Genomic DNA, 19,444 nt, shown 5'->3' with positions numbered 1-19,444 from the left:
ATGCTGAAACGGCATCTGTTTACATACGACAAGGTATGCTTTTTGATTTTGGAAGTTCCTCAAGTTCTGTCCCAAGAAAGTGGTTATTTTTAATTGGCTCCTTGTTGAATCCTTGTTTTCTCACCTCTCCGTCTCCCAAAAGAGTAATTTCACAAAAACCTGAGAGCTCGGCCATTTCAGAGGGCATTGCTGTGGGCCTAGAGTCACATGTAGTCCAGACCAGGTCAGGGTGGCAGATTTCCTTCTCTAAAGGACATTACTGAACCAGAAGGGTTTTTATAACAGTCACGACTCCATGGTCATCAGTCGACTTTTAATTCCAGATTTTTTTTATTGAATTCAATCTACCTTGGTGGGATTCAAACCCCGGTCCCCAGAGAATTACCCAGGATCTCTGGATTGCTAGTCCATTGACAATACCAACACGCCACTTGCACAGGTGGAGACCAACGGGTTTTCAAGGAGAAGATGATGATACCCAAGACATCAAGTGTACCTCTCTCAAGTCAGTTACCTGCAAATGACAGATCACCAATGTCTAAGGAGGCTGCGCTTATCCAGGCAGTTAGTCTTGGACATTAGTGCTCTGGTCTACAGTGAGCTCCGTCAGTCCCTCGAGAAGCATCAGTAAACCTTAGCACTGCTTGTTGATGCCTGCCCATGCCAATATTGGCCTAATCAGTACCCTGCTGCGACATGTCCTCAGCAAATGGCCAGTCATGGCTGCCACTTACTTTTTTGAAAGGCCCATGGTATTTATGTGCCACCTTCAATCTGCTCATGGCGGCACTAATTGAGTACCAAACTTGCCCCCCAGGTCAATTACTTATTTTACATTTGGAAATAGCATAACAGCACTGGCGATGTTGTGGGCCGGGTCAGGAAATTATCTAGGCATTGGGTCCCTGATGCCAGATTAAAAATCAAGCCCCATTATTTTTAGTTGCACCTTAATAGGTGAGAGGAGCAAAAACAAATTGCTCAAGTATATTAACCAATTAACTGCACTGAGAAATGCTGAAACGGCATCTGTTTACATACGACAAGGTATGCTTTTTGATTTTGGAAGTTCCTCAAGTTCTGTCCCAAGAAAGTGGTTATTTTTAATTGGCTCCTTGTTGAATCCTTGTTTTCTCACCTCTCCGTCTCCCAAAAGAGTAATTTCACTCTGTGCTGATAAACAAAATGAATGAGCCTGTTCCGAACGTATTTATTGTTTTAGTGCCTCAATTATGTCATAATGCTTAAAAACAATTATATTGAATACGTGTCTCCTTCAATTCCCCAGGTAGCTGCTAATTCTCCCAGTATGTACTCTCAGGAACTATTCCAGCTCTCTCAGTATTTACAGGTAATACCACCAGTTCTTCTGCTGCTGTTTACTATTCTAGCAATGCAGTTTATTTAATTATATAGTCTTTTCTTGTTCACAAAATAAACCATTAGTCATCAGCCTGTTCACATATTACAGGCATCAAGAATTACCTATTCAACTGTGTAGCTAATGGAACGTTTTATAAACTGTATCCTTCTATTAACATTTGAAGGCAGCACTTAGGGCAAATGGAAACAAAGGCCTAATTACATATAATAAAAATGAGAATTTTAGATTCACATGAATGAGGGAGGTGAAGAGCAGAATAGAAAAGATGAACTGATGCTTTGGTAAATGTAAATGAGTAAATAATGGTCATTGACCAAGAAGCAAAATTAGGACAAGCAGATAGTGTATCAAAAACTTTGACAGGAATCATGAATGCTTGTGCACAAATACATGAAGAAAATATCCAAAGTTAGTTAAATTGTTGCCATTGTCAACATGAGAGTATGGTTGAAGCGGAAGGAAGAGTATAAGATGGAAATAATTAGATGTACAATGCTTTGCAAATCTAGAACTATTAAACAAGGCAGGGGGATGATTGAAAGGCTGAAAAAAGGAATAGAACTAATGAGATGTAATGAAATCTGAAGACAGGATTTACAGGAGAAATAAGGGTAAAAGTATATTTTTGTCATTCATCAATCACTAGCTGACTATTATGAATAACTTGAGTTATTCAAACTATAGAAAGTAATAAGAGATTTCAGTTTCCTTCAGGTGAAAAGGATAGACCAGAAAAAACAATTGAGTGTTTTGTTTCCAGCCACCCACTTATGTATTATGTGACGTGGAACAAATTGAATGCTATCTCACCATGTGATTCAGGTTATTTTTATCAAAGATCTTTTGATTAAACACTGCCTGATATACTAATACGTTAAAGTTTTTCTAATATACTAGTACATTAAAGTATTGTTGATTTCCAAATGTCAGGAGGCCTTACATCGAGAACAGATGCTGGAACAGAAATTGGCCACCCTTCAGCGGTTACTAGCCAACACCCAAGAGGCATCAGACAGTAGTTGGCAGGTACTTTCAACATTGAACACAATTTGTAAATATCTCTCTTTAGGATATAATTCTTACAATGTATTGTAAGAAGGAAATAATGAAATTTGTCATTTTATTTTGATGCAGTGGAGAAAGATGTGATTCAGTTCACCAGAAAAACCTTTTAAAGTGTCCGAGTTTTGAAACGTCTGACAGTTTTGCCATGCTTCCATTTATTATCTGAAATCCTCGGCACCTCAAAGATTTTTTTTGTTCAAAGTTTTGATTCTGTCAGCTGAAGGCAAAGCCCACAACCTGAGCATACGTGTACTACTTTCCATCACACTGTAGGAGTATTTCAGACAAACTGAGAAACATTGTTCCTCAGCCTCTAATAGTATCTGTTTGGTTGATTCTCAAAATTATTTCAAGACAAGTGAAAGGTCAAATTTCAGCAGCTGTATTTGGATAAATTTTGTTTTTTCTCTTAAGCGACCAGGAGTGTGTTTGCGTGTAAAACATAGGCTAATACAGAAGAAAACAGTGAATATGACATGTACCTGTGGCAGTTAGTATGTATGTTTGAATTCCAAGCAGTGTGTTTTAGAACCATAGAATCCCTACAGTGCAGAAGGAAGCCATTCAGCCCATTGAGTCTGCACCAACTCTCCGAAAGAGCATCTTACCCAGGCCTTTCCCCATAACCCTGCACATTTCCCATGGCTATTCCATCTAACCTACATATCTTTGGACACTAAGGGGCAATTTAGGATGGCAAATCCACCATATACAAAATACACCAAATCTACACAGATTGGAAAAGGAAATTTGTATCTTCGCAAGCTACAATGTGCATTTTAAAAAATGATTTTACTTCTGCACATTCGTATCATTTCCCCCTAATATAGTCCTCCCCATGTTTCCATTCTAAAGTCCAAAGGTTGAAGACTTGAGATTGTTGAGAAAGCAACAATCTTTTTGATTATCTGGTGCACAAATCATGTAAGCGTTCATCGCAACTCTGACTGGACCACATCAAATGCTATCAGGTACTGCTTTTGGCTCAACTCTTCCAAATTTAATCATAGAAATCTCTGAACGTTCCTATTCTATCTATCCCTGTACCATTGTCTCAGAAGTTTCCCAAAAATATTTGATTGGATTTATTATTGTCACATGTATTGGTATACAGTGGAAAGTATTGTTTCTTGTGCGCTATACAGACAAAACATACTATACTTAGAGAAAGAAGGGAGAGAGTGCAGAATGTAGTGTTACTGTCATAGCTAGACTATAAAGATCAACTTAATACAAGGTAGGTCCATTCAAAAGTCTTGATGGCAGCAGGGAAGAAGCTGTTCTTGAGTAGATTGGTATGTGTCCTCAGATTTTTGTATCTTTTCCCTGACTGAAGAAGATGGAAGGGAGTATGTCCGGGGTGCGTGGGATCCTTGACTATGCTGGCTGTTTTTTCGAGGCATCAGGAAGTATAGACAGAGTCAATGGATGGGAGGCTGGTTTGTGTGATCGACTGAGCTTTTGCGGTCTTAGACAAAACAGAAGCCATACCAAGCTGTGATACAACCAGAAAGAATGCTTTCTATGGTGCATCTGTAAAAGTTGATGAGAGTCTTAGCGGATATGCCAAATTTCCTTAGCCGCCTGAGAAAGTAAAGGCATTGGTGGGCTTCCTTAACTATAGCGTCGGCATGAAGGGACCAGGACAGGTTGTTGGTGATCTGGATACCTAGAAAATTGAAGCTCACGACCATTTCCACTTTGTCCCTGTTGATCTAGACAGGGTAAGAAGTCTCACAACACCAGGTTAAAGTCCAACAGGTTTATTTGGTAGCAAATACCATAAGCTTTCGGAGCACAGCTCCTTCGTCAGATGGAGTGGATATCTGTTCTCCAACAGTGCACAGACACAGAAAACAAGTTACAGAATACTAATTAGAATGCAAATCTCTACAGCCAGCCAGGTCTTAAGATAATGTGGGTGGAGGGAGCATTCAACACAGGTTAAAGAGATGTGTATTGTCTCCAGACAGAACAGCCAGTGAGATTCTACAAGCTGTGGGGGTTACTGATCATGTGACATAAATCCAAAATCCCGGTTTAGGCCGTCCTCATGTGTACGGAACTTGGCTATCAGTTTCTGCTCAGCGACTCTGCGCTGTCGTGTGTCGTGAAGGCCGCCTTGGAGAACGCTTACCTGAAGATCCAAGGCTGAATGCCCGTGACTGCTGAAGTGCTCCCCCACAGGAAGGACTAGACAGGGGCATGTCCTCCACTATGCTTTGTGAAGTCGATGACTGTCTCCTTTGTTTTGTTGACAATGAGGGAGAGATTATTGTCGTCGCACCAGTTCACCAGATTCTCTATCTCTTTCCGGTACTCTGTCTCATCATTGTTTGAGATACAACCCACTATAGTGGTGTCATCAGGAAACTTGAAAATTGAATTGGAGGGGAATTTGACCACACAGTCATAGGTGTATAAGGAGTATAGTAAGGGGCTAAGGGCACAGCTTTGTGGGGCACCAGTATTGAGGATGATCGTGGAGGAGGGGTTGTCGCCTATCTTTACTGCGGTCTATGGGTTAGGAAACCTAAGATCCAGTCGCAGAGGGAGGAGCTGAGCCCCAGGCCACGGAGTTTGGAGATACGTTTTGTAGGAATAATGGTGTTGAAGGCTGAGCTGTAATCAATAAATAGGAGTCTGACATAGATGTCTTTGTTATCTAGGTGTTCCAGGGTTGAGTGTAGGGCCAGGGAGATGGCGTCTGCTGTGGACCTGTTGTGGCGGCAGGCGAACTGTAGTGGATGCAGACAATCTGAGAGGCTGGAATTGATTCATGCCATTTTGAAGCCATCTTTTGAAGCACTTCATAATGATGGATGTCAGAACCACCAGACAATAGTCATTAAGGCAGTGTTACAGGGTGTTAAAAACTGTTTGGTATATCTGAATGAACTCTTTGTATTCTTAAGTAGGTTAACTGCATGTATTTATTAACTACAAGAACTATGTGCAGTACAGGGTTCAAGTGAGGAGCTGTCTCCATGCTTGCTTATGCCCACAACTCTGTCCAACACTACCTGGGTGTGAGTCATGTGTTCTCCTGCATCACTGTGTGGACGGTACTGTACTTGACCCCATGTTAACCCTGTGTGTGCCAGCTCTATATACTACACCTCCTTCCAAATCTTTATTCAATGTTTTTCAAGTTATTCTCATTTATCCCATGTATTTATGGTAAATGTGAGGTCATCCATTTTGGTAGGAATAACAGCAAAATGGACTATTATTTGAATGGTAAAAAATTGTAACATGCTGCTGTGCAGAGGGACCTGGGTGTCCTTGTGCAGGAATCTCAAGGAGTTGGTTTGCAGGTACAGCAGGTAATTAAGAAGGCAAATGCAATTTTGTCCTTCATTCCTAGAGAGATGGAGTTTAAAAACAGCGAGGTTATGTTGCAGCTGTATAAGGTGCTGGTGAGGCCATGTTGCAGCTGTATAAGGTGGAGTACTGTGTACAGTTTTGGTCTCCTTACTTGAGTAAGGATATACTGGCACTGGAGGGGGTACAGAAGAGATTCACTAGATTGATTCCGGAGTTGAGAGGGTTGGCTTATGAGGAGAGACTGCGTAGACTGGGGCTATACTCATTGGAACTCAGAAGAATGAGGGGAGATCTTATAGAAACATATAAGATTATGAAGGGAATAGATGAGATAGAAGCAGGGAAATTGTTTCCACTGGCGGGTGAAACTAGAACTAGGGGGCATAGCCTCAAAATAAGGGGAAGTAGATTTAGGACTGAGTTGAGGAGGAACTTCTTCACACAAAGGGTTGTGGAATTCCCTGCCCAGTGAAGCAGTTGAGGCTGCCTCATTGAATGTTTTTAAGGCAAGGATAGATAAATTTTTGAACAGTAAAGGAATTAAGGGTTATGATGAGTGGGTGGATAAGTGGAGCTGAGTCCACAAAACGATCAGCCATGATCTTATTGAATGGCGGAGCAGGCTCAAGGGGCCAGATGGCCTACTCCTGCTCCTTGTTCTTATGTTTACATCATTGTTATTACCCATATTCCCCCTTCAGGTCTCTGGGTTCATAGTGTCAGGTGGCCTGGAGGCCTTATGACACGACCTTATCTTGTTCACACTACTGTCAGAGGAGAGGTAGGCTCTGTTGCTGCTGGTTATTGGCTGCTCTCTTGTCTATTCTCCACTAGAGGCATCTTTTAATCATATGAGTTGTTGGCTAGTCTGACCAATGAGGGCTTTCCAATGCAAATGGACAAATTGGTGTTGCAGAGAGAAGACAGTTCTGAACTAAGTCCCGGTCAGGGTGGTACTCCTTGTTTGAGCTCTTGGAAACTTGCAGTGATATATAATTTATGACAGAGGTTGCCTTTACATCGTCTGCTGTTTTGAGGAGATTCAGGGCTACATAGGCATCTCTGCTGAAGAGAGAAAAAGACTGGTTATGAATAACAAATATCAGCTTGAAGATTCATTTGCTGCCACACCTTAGTGATTCCAAAATCATGCGTGTGACTAGAAGTCAAATTCCTCTAAGCCTATAAAATGGTGTGCTTTTTGTTCGAAGCCAGAGATCTCTCAGCCACAGTTCTTTCTCTGACAGGACCATATCACTAGCTCCCATATCCAATTTAAAGTTTGTGAGATGGCTGTTGATCGAAACACCCGCAGTCGAAAATGAAAATCCAGAATTTTTGATCTCCCCCTAAAATTATGCCGATGTGTCCTCTTGGTGTGCAATCACAATCTCATGAATTGTCTTTGGAACTTTTGTGCGTTTAAGTGTTTTGACCTTGCAAAGTTTGTCAAAGTGTCCAAATAAATTTCTGAAAATGAAGCCTGTTAATTTATTTGCATTCTCTCTCTTTAATGCATTTCTTTCTCTGTATGTCTGACTTGTCTGTCTGATGTATCTTTCTGTCTCTCATGCTGTGCTTTAGAATATTGTGTAACGTAGAACTTATGGCTCTTACCCTGTTTCTTTCATTTCATAATACAGGAGTGAATTTGTAAATTTGGAAAATAATTCAAGTGAAATTAGCCTTTTACTTAATGGTATGCTGTCATTCTTAACTTAAATTGATTCCTCTGCGGGACTTCAGTCTTTTTCCAAAACTAATGTATAGGAAGAACACAGTAATAATTACTTTTGTCCATCAGGTTAGCTGTCTGCATTTTGGGGCCCTTTGTGCCATGTATTATAAAACAGAAATGAATATAGTTGTGTTTGGGCTTCTAGAATCACTGCCATTATTTTTGGGAGCCAACATGATATAATCTAATAATTGAACCCAGATGTTTCTCTTTTCTGCAGATGCTACCTAACCTGTTGATTGTTTCCAACATTTTTTTGTTTTATTTCAGAATTCCAACATCTGCAGCATTTTGCTTTTATTCCAGATTTTGTTTTTAAGTTTTGTTGTACAGTTGTGTGTGCCGGGATGAACTGTACTTACTAATATAATTGCAGCATTTAATTAATAATTATTTTGCTGCTAGGTTACCAATATGGGGAAAATGAACTTAATTCAGAATTCCTTAGTGGTATTTTATCTGTACAATTAAAGCTCAGATTTAAAGCAGTATAAAATCCCTTCTTGGAGTTGGTATCATTGTATCAAACCCAAGCAATGTGGTGGCGTGTCTAAAGTGTGATGTTAAAACTTGCTTTATGAAAAGCTGGTTAGATTCGTCAATATTTCAGCATTTGTGAAACCATTGTAAGACATTTACATTACATTAGTGTTGGTGCATAACAAATTTTCCCTGGGTTAGGAATTATTATTGGGGTTCACACTGTTATTTTAGTGTCTTTGCAAAGTGAACGTATTTTGTATGGGGAACACTCCTTCATTCAAATTGTTTGTTTAAGTTTGTGATAAATGGGAATGACCCTGTGCATGTTAGTACATTTGCACAGCTCTCCTCTGATCCAGAGAGTTTTTTGAGAATCAGGCAATATTTTTTAAAAAGTATCGGGATGAAATTAATCCTCTTGCTCTAAATGGAAGTAACAATGTAAATGCAGCCCAAAAGTCTTCTAATTCTTACTGGATGTCTATGAATAATGATTTAAAATTGCTATTTGAGTGCTTAGTGCAGCTGAGTTTACTTTGCTCTTGCCTATAATACATGAGCAGTTTGTTAAGCAATCCGAAGTAGGCACCAGCGCGTCACTCAATGCTGATAGTATAAGATCACAAATCACATAATAATACAGTACAATTTGAACCCCATTACAATTTTTATAGGATTCTGAAACTTAAATTTTGTCCATTAAATACACACCTTTTTAGATCAATTTTATAGAATGAAAATGGGTTGAGTGCCCATTGGAAGCTTCCAGTAAAACTGTAGAGAAATCTTGGTCAAAACACTTTTAATGCATTCAGATTTAATAAAGTTCTTGAGTAACTACAGTTGAAATGACATTTTCTCTGTGGTTTACTGTCTTAATGTAGGCTTTAATAGATGAAGACAGGTTGCTATCAAGGCTAGAAGTAATGGGAAACCAGTTGCAAACTTATTCAAAGGTAAGTAATGTCATTAACTGTTTTGCTTCGCTATAATTATATCAGAAGTAAGTGGCCATGGTTGCGAAGAAAGGCTCTGTTGGTCCATTGTAATGGAATAGTGAAGGTTAAGGGAGCTCTAAACAGATTTTCAAAATTATGAAAAACATTGAAGAAGAAATAGGGATAAATTGTTCCTATCAGTTGTTGAATCAGTAATGGGAGCAGAGACTGACCATGATAACTGGACAGTTTTTTTTTTAATTCATGAAGGATCATTGGAGCATATCTAAAAAGGAATTGTACAAGTCTTTGAAATGAATGCGAAAAGATACAGACAGCATGGAAATTAGAATAAAATGGATATTTATACAGTGAGTCAAATGGCAATCTCCAGTGTTCTATGTTATTGACACTGAGAGACCAAGATGTCAGTTGAAGAAATTTGAATAAATAATTCATTGGTTGGCTTTCTCTTGCCGACAAGTTGTTTATTGTCAATTTCTTCTTGCTTCCTGTTTTTTTTTTAATTGGCTATTTTTCTACGAATTTAGTCTATTTGAGGCAATTGACTTTGTTCAGTTACCAATGTTGTGTTTGGCTCAAACTTAGTTTTGATTTATATAAAAGAAAATCCATCTGAACTTTTGATGTGATGAATGTGGTCCCAAACTGTATGGATACATACATGGTATAAAATGTGTAATTTTGTAGATAGCATTAATTTAAAGTATTGCCTATATTTCATTGTTGAAGGCCTGTTTGTCCATTTTTTAATAAGATGTGGATATTCACAATTATCAGTCTTTTACATTTGGGATCACATTTTTAAATATTGAACATGGAAAGAAAATTTCAAACTATAATAATTTAGCTTCAATACATTTCTTAAGTTGGATTTACTCCAGTTTTTTACGCAAATTTGACAATTAGAATTTATTTAGGAGAATCCCACCCCATAATTGTGGAATAACGAAGAGTTGCTTGTTTAGCATACAAAGGATATGAAACTAAGTTTTCATTAATTTCAAACCAAAGGAAATGGCATTGAATGTAAATGTTTAGATTGGACACAGCTAATTGAACCTTGCAGATGCTTTAACTTTGCAGTATAGTAGAAGAATTTAAATGACAATGGCATTACTTATATGGCATTATGATTTGCAGATGGAGTTTAATTTAGATAAATGCGAGGTGATGCATTTTGGTAGATTGAACCTGGGCAGGACTTACTCAGTTAATAGGGCATTGGGGAGAGTTACAGAACAAAGAGATCTAGGGGTACATGTTCATAGCTCCTTGAAAATGGAGTCACAGGTGGACAGAGTGGTGAAGAAGGCATTCAGCATGCTTGGTTTCATTAGTCAGAACATTGAATACAGGAGTTGGGACGTCTTGTTGAAGTTGTACAAGGCATTGGTAAGGCCACACTTGGAATTCAGTTCTGGTCACCCTATTATAGAAAGGATATTATTAAACTAGAAAGAGTGCAGCAAAGATTTACTAGGATGCTACCGGGACTTGATGGTTTGAGTTATAAGGAGAGACTGGATAGACAGGGACTTTTTTCTCTGGAGCGTAGAAGGCTGAGGGGTGATCTTATAGGGGTCTATAAAATAATGAGGGGCATAGATCAGTTGGATAGTCAATATCTTTTCCCAAAGGTAGGGGAGTTTAAAACTAGAGGGCATAGGTTTAAGGGGAGAGATACAAAAGGGTCCAGAGGGGCAATTTTTTCACAGAAGGTGGTGAGTGTCTGGAACAAGCTGCCAGAGGTACAATTTTGTCTTTTAAAAAGCATTTAGACAGTTGCATGGGTAAGATGGGTGTAGAGGGATATGGGCCAAATGCAGGCAATTGGGACTAGCTTAGGGGTTTAAAAAAAAAAAAGGGGTGGCATGGACAAGTTGGGCCGAAGGACCTGTTTCCATGCTGTAAACCTCTATGACTCAATAGAAAGAAGTCGCAGTCCTTTATGGGGCAGTGGACAAAAGCAATGCAAATTTAGCAGTATGGAAGAAGGGAAGATGTGCTAAAAGGGGTAAAATAAAAGTATGGCTGAAGGACAGGACAGGACAGACATACTTCGATAATTCCAATAAGAAATAAACTGGCATCAGTAACATTGGGTGTGCAGAGGAATATGCTGCGGGAGGAAATTGTTGAGATTGGATTGGGCAAGAATATGAAGGAATTTTAAAGCAGGACTAAAGTTGGTAAATTAGTTCACTGGAAAATGGAAACCCAATTGAACTCAGTCAGGGTTGTGTGAGCGGAAGGAGGTATATGTGCAAGTGTGAAATAAGCATTAAAGTTTAGTGAGTTGTAGGTTGTAGAGTATGAAATAAAACTACAAGTAGAGTTTTTTTGGGGAAAGAAAACAAAATGTTAGGAAAGTGAAGTCATGGAATAGGATTTGAGGAAATGGAGGAGAGGTGGGGAGGGAGGTAGGCCAAAGATGGAGGGCCAGTGAACTGTGATTCAGATTTTGCAGGCATGGTCTCAATTATGTAGGAGGAATAGAAGAGTAGTTAACAGGAACGATAGAAATATAGTAACAAAGTGACAGTGGATGCCAAGACTTGGAAAATAAAGAGAATGTTGGTGATAGGCTGATTGTTGGAAATAATTGAAGAATTGCAAGCAATTGTAAAGCAAGTTGAATTTTGCAAAATACCAATTTTATCAAACGTTTTGTTCAGCTACATTTAGATGAACAGTGAATATATCGCCATCTCTGATATTTTGGTAGGCAAGACTCCCAAACATAGTGACCAAAATCTGTCACAAGAAGACAGAATTGATTGACTTCATTTAATTTTCCACAAATGTCTATAATGTGTTCTATTATTTTAAGCAAAAATTCCTTTTTTAAAAAATGTTCATACACATTGGATTTAAATTTTTTTTTTACCAGCTCTCTGGCTCTAAATTGAAAAGTAGTTTGAATATAGACTATTTGTCGAGCAGAGTTTTTATCGGAAACTCTTGATTGGGTGTAGTGGAATGGAGGTTGTAAATTTTTGTTAATTTTTCAGTACATCGTGCAGCTGGACTATAAGCCATATATTTTCCCTTCCTGTCTGTACCTAACAGAACCAAACTGAAGATGGCATAAGGAAAGAATTGGTGGCATTACAAGAAGACAAACACAGCTATGAGACAACAGCCAAAGAGTCCTTGAGGCGGGTCCTTCAGGAGAAAATAGAAGTAGTCCGGAAGCTTTCAGAGGTGGAGGTAATTTGATTCCTAAATATTCCCCAGGATTTTTAAAATCTCTAAAACCTAAATATTGGTGCAATAATGCACCCAGTCAAGTAAGAGGTAATGAAATTCAACTCTTCAGAACGGTTAAAGTATGGACTTTGTGGATTTTGCCTATCTTATTTAATGTAAATTTTAGGTCCAGATCAATTAGTACAATATTGGTCTATCTTATGAGGTTTGAATTTTTTTCCCCAGAGTAGTAGATATGCAAAATGTTGCCTGTCAAAAATAGTTCATGCCATGTAAATTAATTTCTGTCAAAATAATTATGAAGATTGGGGAAATGTGTTATTTATAAAATACTGCATCCAATCTTTCTAAATATCTGTGAAATACAGATGGTTAGGACATTAATTTGTAAAAATTCCCTGATGTATATTTTACATGGTGTCGAAGGAAGAATGTTTTTGCTAAAAAATGTCCTCTACTAAATTATTGTGCTTGGTTTTGGACTGTTTTTCAGATGCTCCTCAAATCAAAGTTTAAATTATGCAGAGAAATTAGAATGAAATTGGTTAAGTACAGGATTTGATGCACAAATGCCAATATTTTCAACAAGTGCACATGGTGAAGATTCTGTCTTGAGTAAATATTTTGGTGTATGGAGTCAGTTTGCACTATTCCAAATCTTATGAAGGACAAACAACTGCTGAATTGCTGACTTTTCTAGTGTGTGATTTTAAAAGTCCAGCGGATTATTTCCTCTGGTCTGAAATCATTCCAGAATTAATTGACAATATTAACGTATTTTAATGTTACAGCGAAGTCTGAGTAACACAGAGGATGAATGCACCCATTTGAAGGAAATGAATGATAGAACACAGGAAGAACTGAGAGAACTGGCCAATAAGTACAATGGAGCTGTTAATGAAATTAAAGAGTTCACTGACAAATTAAAGGTAAGCTTGAATGAATTGCATTTTAAGTAAACAATATTTTTAAAACTACCACTTCTTTCTTGTATCCATGGAAGAATTTTGGGATTTCTTGCATTTTTAGGAGGAAGGTAAGCCTAGTGCAGAATCCAACTTTACATTCAGGTATTCAGGACTTCTGAACAAGTGAGGTAGTCCAGAGACCACCTTTTAGGTCCTTTCAGCTTTTAACATGTATCATAATTAGCTTGGGCAAGAATACAATAAGCACATCTTCAGATTTGCAGATAATAATGTAAGAGGCATAGAATATAATGTCTCTGGATAGAGAAGGATTTTGGATCATAGGGCCAGTGTGAAACTGTGAGAATATTTAAAGTGAGAGACTGTGGGCAGGATTTTAAGGCCTTGCTCAATCCCGAGATCCGAAAATCCTGCCTGAGGTCAACGGACCTTCCCATTGTCCACCCCTCGCCCGCTCCTATTCCTGTGACGGGCTGGGTGGTAGAATTCCGGCATAAGAACCAGTAAGAAAGAGAATAAGTTTAGAGGCACAGTTGTATACCATTCTGTCAAAGACCAAGGTCTGGAGCTTGTAAATATAAAAAGGCAACTGGTGTAGTGTTTGCTTTGGCAAAAGTATTAAATTCAAATTTAAAAATCCTGTTTATCCATGTAAGATACTGGTAAGATCTTTTGGCCATCTCACCAATGGTCAGCTGTTGCATTTGAAAGTGAACAAAGTTGGGGATCAAGAACCTTAAAGTTAACAAGAAAAACTTATAATTCTGTTTTGGATTAATGAAGGTGAAAATGTTGCTTCAAAATAACCTGATTATTGTTCTCAATAATTAACAAAGTTGACCCGAACAAGTTCAGAGTCTGATGAAATTTTTACTGGAACAGTAAACAGACTCGTGGAATGAAGCGCTGGGAAGGCCAGTGAGGAAAATTATTAAAATAGGTTCAAAAGAAGGGATTAAAGGATGTACAGAAGGGTCCATATAATTGAGATCAGTCAAAAATATCTGGGTCTGTGGTACCAACTGGATTTTTCTTCTATTTTTGTTTTATTTTAAGTTTTAAATAGACTGAAAAATGGCCTGTGACTAGTGAGAGCAGTTTTCTCTTGTCTGTTTGTTTGCAAAGCCCTCTTCTTTCTTTGTTCTTTATCTCCTCAAGTTGACTGAGGTGTTAAGAAACTCTTTCTTTTCCTGTCTTCTCCTGTTTGAGGAAGACTGCCCCCTCAACCCCTAAGCACCTGTTACTAAACTTTGTTTTTATGGGCTGGTTGTTTACCTGATGTCAATCACTTGTTCAAATAGTGCTGGCCAATGAGTAAAAAGGAAGGCATCCAAAATATCACCTTCCCCCTTGTCCGCCACTATGGATGAGGTCATCTTTTAGCTTATCTTGTGCTGGATGCTGTTTGTTAACTCCTGCCAGACACTTGTAGAGATAAGAAAGTACATAAAGCACGGCAAGGATCCCTGAGAGCACCATCATCGTGGCCATTATCTTTGTTTTGTCTTGATCACCAACTGCTAGAGATTGCTTACATTTTTCCAGAGAGGGAGAAAACCGCTTTTCTGCCAGGTGGCCTGCAGCTTTGCCTATTAACTCCATAAAAATTATATTGTATTCTGAAAAATACCATTTCATACATGTTCTCTTGATCTTTAATTGAACCTGCACTTCGCTATTTGAATTCTGTATTAGCCTTCTTTGAAAAGTAAAACGTCCTTCTAAAAGATTTCATGCTTGTTTTAGCCTCTGCTTAAAGATTAAGGGATGGAATCTTGTATCACACAGCAGACAGAGTTTACACAAGGTTCATTTTTGCCTTTTTACTGACTAGCATATGACTCCTATAATCTGTGCATCTTTATATCCAGTTTGTTATAAAAAAATCTGAAGCATTACATCTACATAATTACGCAATTACTTTTGGGGACTTGACAAACAATGGCAACTTGATGTTCTTTGTTTAAAAGAACTAATAATACTCTGGTTTCCTTTTCTTAAGTATAAGGCGGGGATTTGTGCACCTTACTGTTCTACAGATCTGTGTCTGTAGATTTTTTAAAAAGTCACATCTTTAATACAAGATATTTTGAGAAAAGTGGCATGAGGTTTCTTGTACGTTCTAAACATTTTTTGAACATTTAACTCTCAGCTGCTTTTAAGTAGTATGTCTGCACACTCTAAATATACTTTGTTTGTCAAAAAGGGCTATTGCAAATTGGAATTCTAATCAGTTATTGTGAACAGGTACTGCATATGCAAACTGCAGAATTAAGTGAACATAAGTAGAATAGTGAAATGTTTTGCACAAAATTATAGCCTTGTAAGTATATTTTTATAGCTTTCGCAATAGCAAACTTGCACTTATTGATCTAGCAGTCAAATTTTTATTTTGTCAATCTGTTTTCACATTTCCATCCCATGTAGCTTTTCTCTGTAGACATATTTTCATTTTATTTGATGTCAAAATTTTTAGGTTAACTGTCTGTAATATGGTTAATAGTTTAATAAACATTTTTTTTAAGTAAATCTAAAAACATAGGACAGAATTTTATCATTTTTTCGAGTAAGAGTGAACACAGGTGGGAAAAGCTCACTGCTCCATTGCTGGATTTTTCTTCCAATGGTTTTGACACCTAGCCAAAAAAATCTTAGTGGATCCCATGATGTCAGAGCCCACCCTGGCAATAATTTTTTTTTAAAAATCATCACTGCACTCTCCCCACAGAAACAGGGGACCCCCACCCCCAACTACGGACACGGTCACTCTAGCTTCCACGGACTTCCCCAATGGAAATACCCCTCCTTGGCACTGCCCCTGGGGGGAAATCATAGAAACCAGAAGCAGGAATAGGCCATTTGGCCCTTCGCGCCTGCTCTGCCATTCATTCTGATCATGGCTGATCATCAAATTCAATGTCCTGATCCCCCCGCACCCCCCCCCCCCCCCTCCCCTCATGTCCCTTGATCCCTTTAACTCCTGGAGCTATATCTAATTTCTTCTTGAATCCTAACATAGAGGGACGATACAGTGGGGAAGCGGGGACGCTCGCCAATGATATTTAAAAATATGGCAGTGGGGTCCCCAACCTTTGATGGCGAGAACCTCATTATGTCATTGGCGGGGGCTGGCACGATGGAATGGCAAAACATGTCCAGTAAAAGCCATTTACACACTCCAGTTAGATTCTCTGCGTCAGGGACTTTCCTGCCACTGAAAACATGGAAATAGAATCCCAGTCTAAACATCCAAGTGTACTGCTTGAAGCAGACAATGTTGAATAGCACTGCTGAGAACTTATTTTTCTTTTTCATGGAATGTGGGCATTGCTAACAAGGCCAATATTTTGCTCATCCTAGTTGGTCATGAACTGAGTAGCTTGCTCAGCCATTTCAGAGGGCAAGGGCAGTTAAGAATTTACCACATTGCTGTGGATCTGGAGTCACATGTAGGTTAGACCTGGTAAGGATGGCAGGTTTTCTTCCCAAAAGGACATTAGTGAACTAGATGGGCTTTTACAACAATCAACAATAAATTCATGGTCACCATCTTTGATGTGGAGATGCCGGCGTTGGACTGGGGTAAACACAGTAAGAAGTTTAACAACACCAGGTTAAAGTCCAACAGGTTTATTTGGTAGCAAAAGCAAAAGCTTGTGTGGCTTTTGCTACCAAATAAACCTGTTGGACTTTAACCTGGTGTTGTTAAACTTCTCACCATCTTTGAGACAGCTTTCAATTTCAGATTTTATTTTTACTTGAATTTTTAAAAATTCCACCAGCTGCCATGGACGACCATTACTCGTCCAGTAACATGACCACAAAACCACTGTCTTTCTCCCCAATTTGAAAACCCTTAACCAACGTGACTGTTTTTTAGTGATTTACTATGCCAATTTTATCTGTGAACAGCAGGCAGAGGGGAAACAAGAAGAGATTCAGCAGAAAGCCCTGTCTGAGAAGAAGGAGTTACAGCACACAATAGATGAAATGGAAGAGAAGGAACAGTTACTTCAGGCTAGAATTGAAGCCTTACAAGCTGACAATGATTTCACCAATGAACGTCTTACTGCTTTACAAGGTAAGTAGAACTTCAAATGGCTCATTGATTTTTGCTTAAAGGAAAAATATGGGCAAAGAACTTGAGGTTGATAAAACTCTGCCATCCAGACAGCTAAGTGGTCAGCCTATAACTTTCTGACTGATCACTAATGGAATTCAGCTCAGCTGCTTTCTTCTCCTCTCCCAATTTTCCAACACCTCCTCTTCCTCATCTCTAATCATTCCAACTCTAAAAGCTACACTGCTTGATCAAGTATCTTTTTGTTGCTCTTGTTTTTTCTTTGCCTCCTCTGCATGCTCTTAAAAACATCTGACCACAATGTGTATGTCAGAAGCATTAGTTTTCTAAATATGCTTTGAATTATGTATTTTTTTGGTTACTAAATTCATTTTTTTTCCTGCTCTCTGCCGCTATAATTTAGAGGCTACTGAGAGAATGGGTAATTTCTGGTCAGGAACCCTAACATTGTAAAGCTTCTCACACACATTGAATTGAAGGAGGTAGTATTTTTTGAACAGGTGGATATGTTATATATAAATTGTCAATAAACTCAAAATGTATGGAATAAGGTTACAGCTAAAGAGATGGCAAACTTAATGATCATACCATTGGGTCACTGAAGTATACATGGTATATATTTTTAAGTGTGGTCATTATTGGAGGCTGAAATTTTCATTCAGCAATATATCTAATATATATACTCTTAGTTATTGCTGCTATTGCTCTAGATGTGGATGATATGTAAATTATTCAAATTTTGTTTAGTTTCCCTTTTTCAAGTGTTCAAACTTCTCTTCATCTTCATCTTTGTATTTATAAATTTTAAAAAATCTAAATGCTGCTTTTTTTAAATACAGTACGGTTAGAACAACTTCAGGAGAAAAATGTCAAGGATCACAACAGTATAGGTGAGTTCAGTAGAAATTATTGAAATATATCTGGACTATAGGTTTTAATATTACAAGGCTGCAATACTGAAGAAAAGATAACTGAATTTGCTTTTAGGTTTTCAAACCAATATTAAGAGTTTGGGTCCATAATCTAAATAATGTTAATGTATTTGAATATATTTGATGTCATGCTTTTAGTTTTAACGACCAAGAAAGTTTGTTCTGTAAGGATCGGATTTGTGAGATCACTTGTTACAAGGGATCAACCACGTGAAACTTTAAGGCCATTCTAAAATATAGCAGAATGCAGTTTGTACATTCGTATGTGGATTAACTTGATAATTTATCTAAACAATTTGCTCTTAACATTGCACATAACAAAACAGAGGCAAATTATTTTGATTTGATTTCTCTCTTGGAAAAATTCCTTCCACTCCCCCTTCCAAAATATCAGCCACTGCTCCAATTAAATTTATAGCCCATTGGGCTGAGATTGACCAATTCAACACAATGATTGGAATTTTTCTGGTCTATATGGCTCAACTGCTATTGCTTTAACTGGCTGGATCAACTGAGAAGTGGGATTGGAGGAGAATGATGATCTGAACTAGGCCAAAGTTTGCAGGCAAGTAAAGGATGAGAAATGATCATGCTCCATCGGCATAGTCACCTAAGATGTCATCTGTGACTTTAATTAGACTGTTTCAATGCCGTGGCAGGGGCTGTAACCTGTTTGAAGAGATTCAAACATGTAGTTGTGGGAATGATGAGCATGGATTTGGGAGATGCCAACATGTTCAAGTACTTTGGAGATGTAGGTGAAAATCGAGACTGAATCCATAAACACTCCCTTGTCCACCTCATTAGTAACTAAATAAAAACTTTCAAATTAGTCACAAATCTGTGCTGATAGTCTTTGATCAGCTCATACTTTTTTCAAATGCTCAGTCTCTGATGATAGATTGCAGGAAATGTCTCACAACTGGTGTTAAATTGCTAAGTATGCAGTTAATTGGTTTCTCATTATCCTACATAATGGACTGAAGTTTGCAATTTTCTAAACCAACAACATAATATCTGAATATGGAGAATTTTAGGAAATTATGATAGTGCCATTTTCAATTCTCCACCTGCCTTGTATCTTTTAATTGCTTAGTATGGAAACCACCAGACCCTAGAGATTTATCTACCTTAAATCCCCTTACTTTCTTCATTCCTTTTTTGTTAACCCATACTCAATTCACTAATTTTGGCCCCATGCCTGAATTTTAGTTTCCCTTGTACTTGCTGGTGTTTTGCCTTTTTCTTTTACAGTGAAAACAGATACAAAGGAATCATTTAACAAGCCTGTTGTTGCCTTATTCATAGTTTCAGCTACATCTGTTTTAATGGA

At 38.2% G+C, this 19,444-nt stretch overlaps 1 protein-coding gene across 16 annotated transcripts in view; it reads left to right on the top strand.

The window, feature by feature from the left end:
- slmapa (sarcolemma associated protein a) overlaps nt 1–19,444 on the top strand; it is a 192,019-nt gene that overhangs the window by 83,007 nt on the left and 89,568 nt on the right. For all 16 annotated transcript variants that reach the window (XM_078209584.1, XM_078209581.1, XM_078209574.1 and 13 more), the window contains exons 5-11: nt 1,289–1,351; nt 2,315–2,410; nt 8,882–8,953; nt 12,029–12,169; nt 12,961–13,098; nt 17,011–17,179; nt 18,019–18,069. In XM_078209584.1, the coding sequence (XP_078065710.1) occupies nt 1,289–1,351; nt 2,315–2,410; nt 8,882–8,953; nt 12,029–12,169; nt 12,961–13,098; nt 17,011–17,179; nt 18,019–18,069 (730 nt within the window). The remainder of the gene's footprint in view (nt 1–1,288; nt 1,352–2,314; nt 2,411–8,881; nt 8,954–12,028; nt 12,170–12,960; nt 13,099–17,010; nt 17,180–18,018; nt 18,070–19,444) is intronic.

The sequence above is a fragment of the Mustelus asterias genome, chromosome 3, assembly GCF_964213995.1.
Source record: "Mustelus asterias chromosome 3, sMusAst1.hap1.1, whole genome shotgun sequence".
Classification (NCBI taxonomy): domain Eukaryota; kingdom Metazoa; phylum Chordata; class Chondrichthyes; order Carcharhiniformes; family Triakidae; genus Mustelus; species Mustelus asterias.
This window is presented reverse-complemented; position numbering and strand designations above follow the sequence as displayed.